At 39.6% G+C, this 12,702-nt stretch overlaps 1 protein-coding gene across 5 annotated transcripts in view; it reads right to left on the reverse strand.

Moving 5' to 3' along the window:
- Positions 1-788: 788 nt before the first annotated feature.
- The window catches only part of PPARGC1A (PPARG coactivator 1 alpha), a 368,866-nt gene continuing 356,952 nt past the window's right edge, over positions 789-12,702 (reverse strand). For all 5 annotated transcript variants that reach the window (XM_064711886.1, XM_064711887.1, XM_064711888.1 and 2 more), the window contains 3 exons: positions 7,938-8,059; positions 7,432-7,583; positions 789-4,568 (listed from right to left, as the gene is read on the reverse strand). In XM_064711886.1, coding sequence (XP_064567956.1) covers positions 4,465-4,568; positions 7,432-7,583; positions 7,938-8,059 — 378 coding nt within the window. In that variant the 3' untranslated portion in view covers positions 789-4,464. The remainder of the gene's footprint in view (positions 4,569-7,431; positions 7,584-7,937; positions 8,060-12,702) is intronic.

Below are 12,702 nucleotides of genomic sequence, written 5' to 3' on the forward strand. Positions count from 1 at the left end.
AGAAGACTCAGCCCCATGGTGCTGTGCTGTGAGCCCCCAGAGAAGGCTGCTGTCACAGTAGAACAGGCCTGCAGCTGTAAAATGGCTGCCTGTGAATGAGCCCTGGGCAAACCAAACAACAGCCATTCTTCCCCTATTTCTGTGCATGTAAAGGAGAGGGGTGCGAATACCCTCTGCCATCCCTAAGCCTACCAGTTGCCTGCCCAGTGGCAATGCTGCCGTGGAAGCTCATATTGTGCACACCATGTCATCCTCAAAAGAGTCAGGACAGCCACACTTGTCACCTACCTGTCTGGTCCTCCTGATCTGTCTGCTGAGACAGCGGCTGGTGAAAAACTCTCATGACAGGCTTATTTCCAGAACAGGTGTTTATCGTCTTAGGTTGGAAGATGCCAACCATTTCGCACTTCTCAGTCCCTGCTACCTGCACTGGGATCCAGCATGGACAGATAGAAAAGCCCTTACATTCCCCACCTCCTTCTAACTCAAACCATAACTCTTAAACTCACTGAGAATGTTTTGAAAGTTTTCTTACATGGTATATGGCACAGGTCTATAATGCTCTTGGGTACTCATGGCAGAAAGGTACCACTTTCTACCATTAGATATAGCAAAACTGGTGATGCTGTCCCCTGTACAAAGTGCAGTAATGCAGGCATGCTCTGGCCAATAATCTGAAGTGCACTAAAAAGAACAACAGAAAACCCACTACACAACCAATTGTGGCGGGGGGGGACCTGTAATAAGAATGAGAAACAGAAATGGATTTGAAACATTCGTTTCCCTTTATTTTCTCAGTGAGGCTGATGTGTACTGCACATTAAAAAAAAAGAAAAAAAAAATCACAGGAATTTTCATACAATGAATTAAACCACAAAAGTACATGTAGAATCGGCAGGTGGAAAACAGCCCAGCTTGGGCTTAACTACTATCTCACTTCCCCTGTTCAGCATAGTCCAACCCACAACTTTACATGTTCACCTACTGTACAAATCTTACAGTAGCTCCATCACATTATTGAAAATGTCTGTCACATAGGTACAAATTTAGAATCATCACATTATAGTACATGGCTATTCTAGTTCATTTATAGATCAGATCTTATACTATGGTGATTGAAGTTCTCATTACAGCCATTAAGAAGGACACATGATTATTACCTACTGTAGGCTTACATCTAAAGGGATGAGAAGGAGGTGTGGTTGTGTTTGTTGTTTTTTTTTTTTTTTTTAACTGACCCAAGTATTATTATCCCAGAGGCACAAACTTTCCTCTCAGTGCTGCTCTTGGTGATGGCAGCCTAACTGCTTTTCAGAGTAGTTTAGCACAGATATTTTTCATCAACTTCAGGCTCCCTCTGCTTGGATTAGTATTGAGACAATTTTCCATTCTGTAGGAATTCCTCAGTATTTAGCTCTAGGAAAGACCACAGTTCCTAAGTACCAGTTCTGTTACCTGTATTGTGGATGTGGTACTTACCACAGCATGAAAGCAACAGTACAGTCTTCTTATAAAAAACACACACAGATATACTGCAATTTGCCTCTGGTGACAATGTGGTACATGTGCTAATTTGAAATGTTCTAGGGGAAGAAAAAAAAAAAAAGTAAACACTGAGTTTATATTTTGATGGATTTCCTACCACAGTGTCTATGAAAGATCCAAATAGCTTTATTCAGCAATCCTAGCTCTATTAATTTCATATGTAATTTGTAAATCCACAGAGGAAAGCCATCTTCAAGATGAAAATGTTTGCCAGGCCAGTGAAAAAAAAAAATTTGACTCACTTCATTATGCGTGTTTGGTGAAAAATAAATAATGCCCCCACACAAACCCCGCACCAATTTCTTAATGTCAGCAATCTAGGTCAAAAGAGAACATTTTAAAATTTAATGACAGAAATGTAAAGGCAAAATAGGTAATGCATCTGGTCCTTGAACACATAATATGATATACTAAATATTGATTTCTTAAAAATAATTTATTGCTTTTAATATTTTTCTTTACAACAGAAGATACTCAAAATCCAGAAAGGAAAATTGTAAACTTTTAGTTTGGCATTCACACAAAGTTAAAATACCTGCATTTTTAACCTACAGAGCAACAACAAGAATTATGCAGAGTAAAGGATGTTACATTTGTAACACAGAACTTCCAGAAAAGTTCTTTTCTTTTTTTTTTTTTTTGTTTTATTGCTATCTATCTACTGAGAAATAAGAAGCCAAAAAATCAAGCAAGCATCCGACAGGACAGTGGAATCTCTCAGAACACAATATGCTGGTGATAAAATGAATGCAGCCATCAGAATCAACTGCACTGGTATGGGGGTAGAATCAGTTTTCTAAGATTTGGAGTGGGAAGGTAGATTAAATAGTTAGGTGTGCCATACCTTTAAGAGGAGTCATGAATGCCAAAGAGTAATAGAATAAGAAATCTATACATTCACAAGCAAATTCCAAACTTTGCTGATTCAGTAGAGACTCCGAGTTCAGACGAAATTCTGATGCTCAGAATAGCAGTAGTTTATACTCTTGTGGTTTTTTTCTTTCCTGAAATTTCTATTTAATTTAACAGAAGCAATGTCATCAGCAACAATGTCATGGGCACATTTGAGGCCATGCTAGTGCATAGTAAAAAAAAAACGGAAAAAAACCAAAACCAACCCACTGCTTCTGCAAAAGCGGAATTTCCAAACAAAGCACTTGCTTACTCCAAACTGACAACCATCATGCATCCTAGGTATAAAATTTCCACTGGCCTTTTTATTCTTTTAGTCATCTCATAATTTATAATAAATAGGATAATTATAACTGATAAATATGTCTCTTTAGTAAACAAAGGAATGAAGGATTGGTATTTATACAGGATGCATAACTGTAAAAAATATAGATAAATACCATCATTAAACTCTGCCAATGAAAAGATTACTGGCTTCAAGAACAGTGTTTAGACACAGAATTACAGTAAAAATCATACTGTACTTAGTACCTCAGCATATTTTTATCAAACTAAAATCACAAAAATTAAAACAAAATAGCATTTTAAAAAGATTTTTGACCTCTAGTTCCAAAACTACTGTTGATACATAAAATAAAAACATTTCTTAATGATTACCCATTTGAGAGACTTTACATAAAATTATGATATTTTCTAGAAAAATTTAGATGAGAAAATTTCATTCCCCTAACAAATTCAGTGTATAAAACTGCAAAGGAAAATCAAGCAATGAGAAAAATGTGGAAAAATACTGCAGAAGGTGGTTAATATCTTTTGGGCTAGGATAATTCTTGACAAAATTCTTATATAAGCTCACCAAAGAAGGGATGAATGTGTATAATGCATTTTTGCACTCAGACACACATGCACACATATGCACACTCACACCCTCACCCACACGCTTTTCTCTTTTTTTTTACAATCAAATATATATAAGCGTAAGTTCAGCTTTCTACATATGTTAGTGTACAATAATTGTTTCACCTCATATAATTACATTTGAGTATTCTTGATTAAGAAAAATTCAGCAGTTTTTGAAAAGAAGGCTGCATTTACAGTGCATAGCTGTAACAAAAAAGAACATCGTCATACAGTATGTACATAAATAAAAATACTCCATTTAACATTTGTAAATACTCAACTACTTTAGAGAATGTAGCAAATAAACTATCTGTGCACACACCCAGATAGTTATATCCAACTCTCATTAATAATGTAACACCACGTCCGCTCATTAGAATAAATCGCTGAACAAGCTGCACATTTGACCATTAACAAGGCTTTGAAAATTTTGCTGTGGAAGATCAATGTTGTAGACATTTACATGGGTGTCAGAATTAAAAGATGAAACTTCAAAATGTTAGGGAAGCTTGAGCCTTTTAATTTTCTTTTCTGCAAAATAAAACCCACAAAAAAACCCAAAAAACAAACCAACCAAAAAAAGAACAATCTTAAAACAAAGCTAAGACAGATTGCAGGCTTCTGGGACCTGTGGTTTCTTCTGGATTGTCATATTATCACCGTGAGAAGAAGCTTCTTTACAAAAAAAAATATGCAGTGTCTGATCCCCAGACATCAGCAGCCGTAGTTCTCACACTGGGGTTTTTTTCTCTGTTTGTTTTTGTTCTTTTTTTGTTAAAATGCACTATGTACAGATCTTGCAGTTCATCGTTGTACGTATATCTCTGTGGAACTGCTGCCATGTCTCGTGATTTGCATTGAACTCGCCAGGGACGCCCGGCTCCCCCGCCAGAGCGCGGCTGACACCCATGGCCACGCGTGTGCTTGCTGGGCAGCACCCTGCCCCTCCACTCCTCGAGCAGCTGTGTTCATGTAAACCATGGTTTTGAACAGAGAGTGTAAAGTAGGAGAAATTCCTAAGTATGACTTTGCAGTTGTCCATTATTGAAGGACGTGATGTCCGTGAGGTATTCGCCATCCCTTTGTTTTCCTCGGATGACATGCTTGTTACCTACGCAGGCTCCGCTGTGCCTCTTTGAGTAAACTATCAAAATCCATGGAGTCATACTTGCTTTTAGTAGAAGCAGGATCAAAATCATCTGAGTTTGAATCTGAAACCCAAAAGATGCAAGTTTAGGTAAGAGGCAAGAACTACTTATTTTCTCTGTGTATCGGTACAAACAAGACGCTGAAGAAACAATCCACTTACAACTACAACTTTATGGGATGAAAAAGCTTAGCAATGACCATCACAGAAGCTTTGGACATTCGTGGTAAGAAGCAGCACCTAACCGAAGTGGTACCCATCATCAGTAGTAGGGAAGAACCACTAATTGCATATACATTTAGAGCAGGTTAACTCAGAACAGTTTCCTCAAGGACTTGAGCACCAAGACTCGTGTATATGTCTCAAAGTAGTCCAGATAATCTTGACAGATACCTTAATCAAAACTCCACCTTTGTCTTGCAACTGCTGTTTCATAACATGTCCAAGACTTAATTTTCCTAAGAAAAGTTCTGAAGAAAGCCAGAGCAGTCTGTGAGCAGCATACAGAGGACAGAGCCCACCTTGCCTGGGGGTCTTGTGGAATTCTTTACGCCTGCCAGAATCTCTGGGTTTGCTTCCATTTATCTTTTTGGGTTGACTTGTTTAGAGTGTGAGCAATTCTGGGCAGGGCCTCTGCAAGGCTGCATGAGCAGTCTCGGGTGGGCTCCTCAGCTTTCTGCATCACATGTGATAAGCCACAGCAGCAACAACAGCCCAGCTCCAGCAGCCTAGGACACCTGCTCCAGCCATGTCAGCTGCTCAGGCACGGACGTCAGTCTGTTCCCAGCACAGAGGAGGGATTGTACATTTGGGGCCACACAACTCCAGTACAATTATTGACACGGCTGCAAGCAATGAATTTCCTTTTGGAGTCAACCCTGCTTAACACTGACTCTCACCAGTTCCTGTGTCCCAGCTCCTTTATGTGAGTGCCCTTTTCTTGCCATTTCTTGTGTTGAATTAATCAGAACTCCCCATCTACCACTCTAAGACACACTGCGCATTAAATGTTCATTACAAGTTCTGCTAAGACAATATCTTCTCACAGAGGAGAGGTGTTAAACTTCTGACTACTATTTCAAGTGTTTTCTTTCTTCTGTACTCAACCCAAAGCTGATTAATTCTCTCTGTCCTGGTACCAGCTCATGAATTTTAAAGTTCATCCTGCCATTTCCTTATGTTGCTCTATCAGATACTCTGCGAAATACAGGGAATGCAGTCTGAAGTACAGAAGCTCAAGCTGTCAGCAGGACAAAGTGAAAACAGTCTGCTCACAGATACTTTGGGAATCCCTCTCACAATGGAGAGAGTTGACAGGGAATACTCCCAGTGATGAATAATGTTCAAGAGGGTTCCCTTCAGACAACTTACTTTAAACCCCAGATTTTCTGAGATACAGAGATGACCTTGGCTTCCATTGCTGAAGATAAGTCAAATCAAGGCAAGACTTTAATCTGGTTTTACTGTTTTTATCAGCCTACATTTCAACAAATGCCTTGCTACCTTTTGTATTTTCTACATCAATCCTGTATCTCTTCAGCAGTCAATTGCCTTTTCTTAGCTTTATATTATCTGTTTAGCCACTGAAGTGAATTATAGCATATTCGTTGTGAACAATGCATACAATCTTCATAATTTATTTTGAAAAGACATCAATTGGTTAGAAAAAATACATCTGCATTCACTTCCTGCATTGTACAAAGCCGAGGGCAGCACATACAAGATTTCATTAGCACTGTGTTACAGGGTTATGAGAGATTTTAATGACTGTGGTCATTTATTCATTAAAAAATCTACAATATCTGATTAATACAGATTCAACAGCAAAAATGTGCCTTGCTATGTAATTCAGAAAAGAGTATTCTCCAAGCCTTTAGTCCATTTATACAGGCATTAGGAAAGGTTTAACATTTAATGAATACTTTATATTTTAAAAGGTAATTAAATAAGAGGTGAGTTTATCCTATATTGTAATATTACAGAGGCTGTTTTGGTAGTCTGCATAGTCTCTTTACACATATACTTAACATCAGTATTCCTGCTGGAAGACTTTGAACTTCTCCAGAAATCCTTGCAAGGAGAAGCACCACACTCTGACTTGGACACAGGACAGAATCACAGATTTTTGCCCAGGCAAGACTCAGACTGACCCAAGTGTGTTGTCACAGCCAGCATGCACACTTGGGACTGGAGTTATCACAGCATACTGGGGACTGGAGACTGCTATGCATAAAACCCCAAATCAGTGGAACTTCAAGAGAATTGCTAAGCTTTCCACAGGCTGGAGCCTCTGACATCACAACTGGAAGGCCCTGCAAGGAGACACCTTCATACACATAGATGCTTATGCACAATTTTAGAATCACCAGTTGAGATCAGTGGCTTTTGCCACAGTAAGGGTCAGATTTGGCCACAAGCTCTTCTAGCTTTCAAACTTGAGCAACTATGAATTGTGTTTAATGAGTGCCCCTGGCAAATACTGCCCATCTACAACAGAACTCATAGCAAAGTAAGAATCATAATGAAGATTTTGGGTTGGGGAATCTACTTTGTCCTCTGCTTCTCTCTCATATACATAAGTGAGGTACTGGAATCAAACAGTTACAGCAATAAACAATAAAGCATGTGGGAGGTTTCTGCAGTGCTATCTTTTCAACTTAGAAATGTATTAATGAATATTGGGCACTTATTTTTGATAATAATTGAAATGGGCTTTAAAAGAATATTCAGTTTGGAATATTTGAAAGAAGCCAGCTCAGATTAGCAGACTTTTAAACTTCTTACAGCAGGTGAAAACCACTTTCTTCAACACCCCTCCAATCATTTAAAGGGTATCAGCAGTAAACAAAAAGGAAGCAAACCCTAAATTCTCATGAGTTACAAGATTCCTGTTAGGTATTTCAATTCACATAGAGCAAAATACCTACCTAGGTCTGCATAGTTAGACTTGCAAAGCTGCTTGCGTCCACAGAAGTACAGCTCAAAATCAGGCTCATTTGACCTGCGTAAAGTGTATCCATTCTCAAGAGCAGCGAAGGCGTCACAAGTATAGCGGTAGGTGATGAAACCATAGCTGTCTCTGCCATTGAAAAATACAGTTGTGAACAAAAGCTGAGAAGAGTTAACACACATTAGTGTAACCCCTTCCTGAAAGCAAGAACTTGCCGGAGACCCAGCAGTGGAAATGCCAGAGGTACTGCATCCATTTATCAGCATGATTGTCCTGTCATGCAGCTAAATACTTATTTCTGGGACAGGAAATTTCAACTAGCAAGATTAATAAATAAGGATGAAAGAAAATAAGTAAGGTTTTGAACTTAGCATGTCATCTGTCACAGAACTTATACTGGTAACTCCCATACCAGTAATCTCACTGCCATAATTTTTTACATATGGCAGCTCTCAAACAAGAAGTAATCTCAAAAGTTCCTACCCATCATCCTGCAAATTTACTGTGCACTCCTCAATTTCACCAAAAACTTCAAACCGGTCCCTCAGTTCAGTTCGGGTTGTGTCAGGTCTGATTTTACCCAGATAAATCACACGACGTTCTTCCTGTTGATAGAGAGCAACCGGGAAGGTGTTCTTTTAACAAATGTGAAATGGAGATGAACCTTTACATTCATGCATGCAAAGACACACACAGATGTGCAGAGGATGCATAATTATAGAAGCATTCTTTTGTGGAAGGCCTACTGCATCTTGCACGAACATGAAAGAGCTCTCTCCTGGAAAGCATCTAAGGTATTTAAGTGACCCTACATTTGTCAGGTGGTGTGGGAAGGGTTCACTGATTGCTGTTACTGCTCTGTACACTGACAGATGCTTCCCTTTGTATCCTACTGCACCTTCTTCCCTCTCACCTTTTCTACCTGTTCCCCTCCAGGACTGCAAACTCTTCCAAACTAGGAACTCACTTTCTCTTGCCATGTACAGAATACCAAGCAAAACTCATCTTTCTTGCAGAGTAGCATAAAGTAACACAATAATTGCATAAGTGTACCACAGACAAAACAAAATCCATTACAAGCATAACATTATAAGCTCATAAATTCAATGGCTGATTCATCCTGCAATCCTGTTTCACCACAATCCATACTTTTAAACAGAGGGAAAACTTTTTAAGATTGTCACCCCTGCCAAAAACGAAGTACTACGCAGCCTCTAGCTCATTCCCTGCTCATTGGTGGGATGGGGAGAAAAACCAGAAAAAGGTGAAACATCTGCAATAAGATAAGCTTAATAAATGAAACAAAGAAAGACATAATAATAGTAATAACCATAATGACAGTAATTGTAATGAAAAGGGGAGAGAGAGGAATAAAACCCAAAAGAAACCAGTGCAGCACCTTCTGACCAACACCCAGCCCATCCACGAGCAGTGTTCTGCCTCTCCCTGCCAACTCCCTCTGGTTTATATACTGGGCATGATGCCACATGGTATGGAATATCCCTTTGGCCACCTCAGGTCAGCTGTCCTGGCCACACTCCCTGCAAGCATCTTCTGCACCTGCTCCCTGGCAGAGCATGGGAAACTGGAAAGTCCTTCATTCAGAGTAAGCACTACTTACTTAACAACAATTATAACATCAATGTCTTATCAACATTAATACTAAATCCAAAATATTGTGCTGTACCTATTGTAGCTACTAAGAAGAAAATTAACTCTATGCCAGCAGAAACCAGGACTGGGTCCAAAATATGCCTTTTATTAAAAGAAACATTTCAGGGGGAATGGCAGGAAGTAAAATATATCCCACAGTTACCACTGCCTTTTGGTTTATTCAGAATAAAAAACACCTGACTGAAGACCCTAGGCTAGGGTCTCTTCTGCATGTTCTTTCAGCACCTGGAACAAAGCATCAGATACTTTTATAACAATCAAGCTGTGGTGGTATCATTCCTTCCTTAGTGCAAATGCTCAGTCAAATGAGGGAAGGACTAGAAAACTCTTTAAGAGCCACCTCATGAATTTTAGGATAAACACTTCTGAGGGCAGAGCCATTTAGCGAGCTGCAAGAAAACAAAATGGAAAAAGATCTTTAAAACACTGACCTTAAGGTAACCAGGGCAAAGAAGCACCAGCTATACAAGGCTTGGGTGCTCAGCCTTCCTGTCTCCGATTGCCTCTGGCCTGGTACTACTGGCCCTGCTGCTCATTCCTTACACACCCACACAGCAGCCCCATAAATCCACCACCAGCACATTCTCAGCTGGCATAAATCTGTCAGTCAGCGCAGCAATGTCAGTTTAAACCATCAGCTTTGGCACCTGAGACTTGTGCAGAATTTAGGTGCCGAATGCCGAAGGAGCTACACTGACTGCTGAGAATTCATGACTGTCGTAACCTGGAGGTGCCTAAAGGCTAATGGCACCTCAACTGTGCAACGCAAAAGGCACTAGGGACCTAAATATAGACTTGCATTCCTGCTCAGAAACATTCTAGCCTGAAGAGACAGGTAGTTTATAGTGTTACAATTCAGATATAGCATGAAATGTATCTTTTCCATGAGTCCCCACAGAGGCTTAAAGCACCAGTCACTCTTGGACCATGGACAATAAAATTGAGATCAGACCAAAACACAGGTAAAATCAGAAATTATATTGATATCACTTCTTTACTTGTTTGAGTATTCATTTGAGATAAAGAGACCATCAGAATTCTTAGTTTGGGGTGCTGGAAATCTTGTCTTCCTGTTCCCAGGAGAGCACTTTGCTCTCAGGAACTATTTAATGCAAAATAAATAAACAATTCCTGCAGCAGGAAGCCAATACTAAAATATCTGTCTCCCAACAGAAACTCTTACTAGCACATTCAGTAAACTATTTCCACTGACTTTTCCTGGCCTCACAAATCTCAGGGGCTAAGATCCAGTTAATCGAAGCTCCTGAGAAATGAAAGTATAAAACTGCAGAAAACAGAGATTCAAGAATCAAACATTCCTACCCAAAAGCCCTACCCACTAAGGAATGGCGCAAAGAATTACCTGTGTCCCTTATAGGTCCCTGGTCAGCCCAGTGGAGTCCTTGGTTGCTTTACCAAAATATGTATCAGCTCTCCTTAATCAGGGGGACCTGGTAAGGATCTAATTTAGACACTTGAAACTACTGCCTCTTTTGATGATGTAGGGAACCAAGGTGAGTGCCTTCATAGTCCTCTGTAACCATGCTGGGACAGACACATCCATTTTAAATGCTACACCTTCCAAAACACAGGGTCCAAAAGCTGCCCTTGTTCTCTGCCACAGCAGTGCAGTTTGGACAAGCTGGCAAGGCTAAAAGAAGCACTTGTGCTCATGGGCAGCCATACATTTAGGGCACAAGGGTACTTTCCAGACAGCTGCTGCTTTTTATCTCTGTCTCCACTGTGTCCCAGTCCACAGCTCTGACCTTCCTGACAGAGAAGTTTGGGCAGGGCTTCTGTGAACCAGGGACTGCAGAGTGCAAGCTACAGAAATCTGCATTTCTTCCATTTCCACATTCTAATTCTGCTTACTTTCACTATGGTTGGGTGCCATAAACTTCAAAACCAGGAAAATCTGCATATGCAGAGTAATTACTTTTTCAGACTGTTTTACCAAATCAAGGATTTAACCGCACTGAAACACTTGATAAGAAACAATTCCATTGATACTTGCTATTGAACCTAAATGACTGACCAGATGGAGCAGAACATAACACAGCAGACTGCCTAATATACTTTAGCTGAGATAATACATCTCAACTGAAAAAAACATAATGTTTCACTCACTGACATGGAGATTGTTATATTACAGTGTGATGGAAATATCTATTGCACACTCTTCCATAAGTCTATCTGCATGCCTCTGCAATTTTTCCTTCTTCTATCCCTCTAATAACCTTTATATCTCTAATATCCCTTTAAGACAACTGTAATAAACCAAAACTGAACAATTAAAAAAAAAAGCTTGTTAAAGTACTGTTAAGGGAATAAGTTAAACCTGCAAAATCAAGGAAATTTAAATTTAAAGCTGAAATGCACCATATGTCCTCCAGTGTGCACATATGAGGAGATGGGTTCAAGTATTTTTTTAAGCAGAATGCCATGATGGAATAAGATACCCAAGAATACAGGATTCACACAGAATTGTCTTTGCCTTGGTTAACCCTGGATTATTTAAAGCAACTATGAACATTAATATTCATAGAGATGCCTCCCTTTTATTCCCATTAATATTAAGAGCTATAGAAGCCTAACAAGATTGCAACACATCCCTAAATGTTAAGGACCTTTTTTAAATAATAAATTGCATGTGTAAGTCTATATAGGCATATAAGTAAAATGTTTACTGCAGTTGTTAGAGGATATGATTGATGACTTGAAAACCTAGAGAAGGGCAGAGAGAAGCTTTTGCTTTCAATATCATATGGGCAGAGGGGACCTGCAGGAAACACCAGGAGCTACTTGTTCATATTTCCCTCCCAAAAGTGCACATGATTTATTTTGTATCATAAGCATTAAGTGTGGCTCCTTGATCTGCCAGGTTAGAAAAAAGAGAATAAGTCCAGCCAACTCCCTCAGGCCTAACATCTCTGTCTTCTTTCACAATCTTGGTCATTCTTCATGGCAGCAAAAACATTTGAATAGAAAGATGTGGCGGGAAATCTTGGACTGACAAGCAGTATTTTAAGTCTCAAATGAAAATCCTGAAGCATTAGAATAACAAAATATGAGAAAACAAGACTGGGATACACGTTACACATCTAAGGGTCAATAAAGGGACTGCTCATCCTCTAAATATTCACTGATGCTAAGGATCTTTTTGTCTTGCAAAGGATTCCTCCAAACTTTATTTTCTTTCTGCTTCCTTATTCCTAAGCCTTTATTTCATAATTAATATCACTAAACACAGACCATTAGATGAATTAGTTTTCCCCTGGGTTTTTTTGCTTCTTCCCCCAACAGTTGTTATCTTTGCCTGCCTGTGGTGATGCTGTTCCCATTTTTCCTACCATTTTTTGCCTGCATGTCTGTGGGGCATACCTAGTTCTCCAAGAGCCAGGTAATGCTTTATGTGAAGCTGAGAGAAGAAATCCAGGAGCATTTGAAAGCTGGGTTCTGTTATGGGCTTGTAAAGGCTCTGCTGCTCACTCCAGCACAGGTGTCTGGCTGGGTACACACTCCATGTCTGTGTTGCCTCCCATGCCAAATGACCTCTCTGCCAGTAGAGACTTTA

Source organism: Zonotrichia leucophrys, chromosome 4, assembly GCF_028769735.1.
Source record: "Zonotrichia leucophrys gambelii isolate GWCS_2022_RI chromosome 4, RI_Zleu_2.0, whole genome shotgun sequence".
Classification (NCBI taxonomy): domain Eukaryota; kingdom Metazoa; phylum Chordata; class Aves; order Passeriformes; family Passerellidae; genus Zonotrichia; species Zonotrichia leucophrys.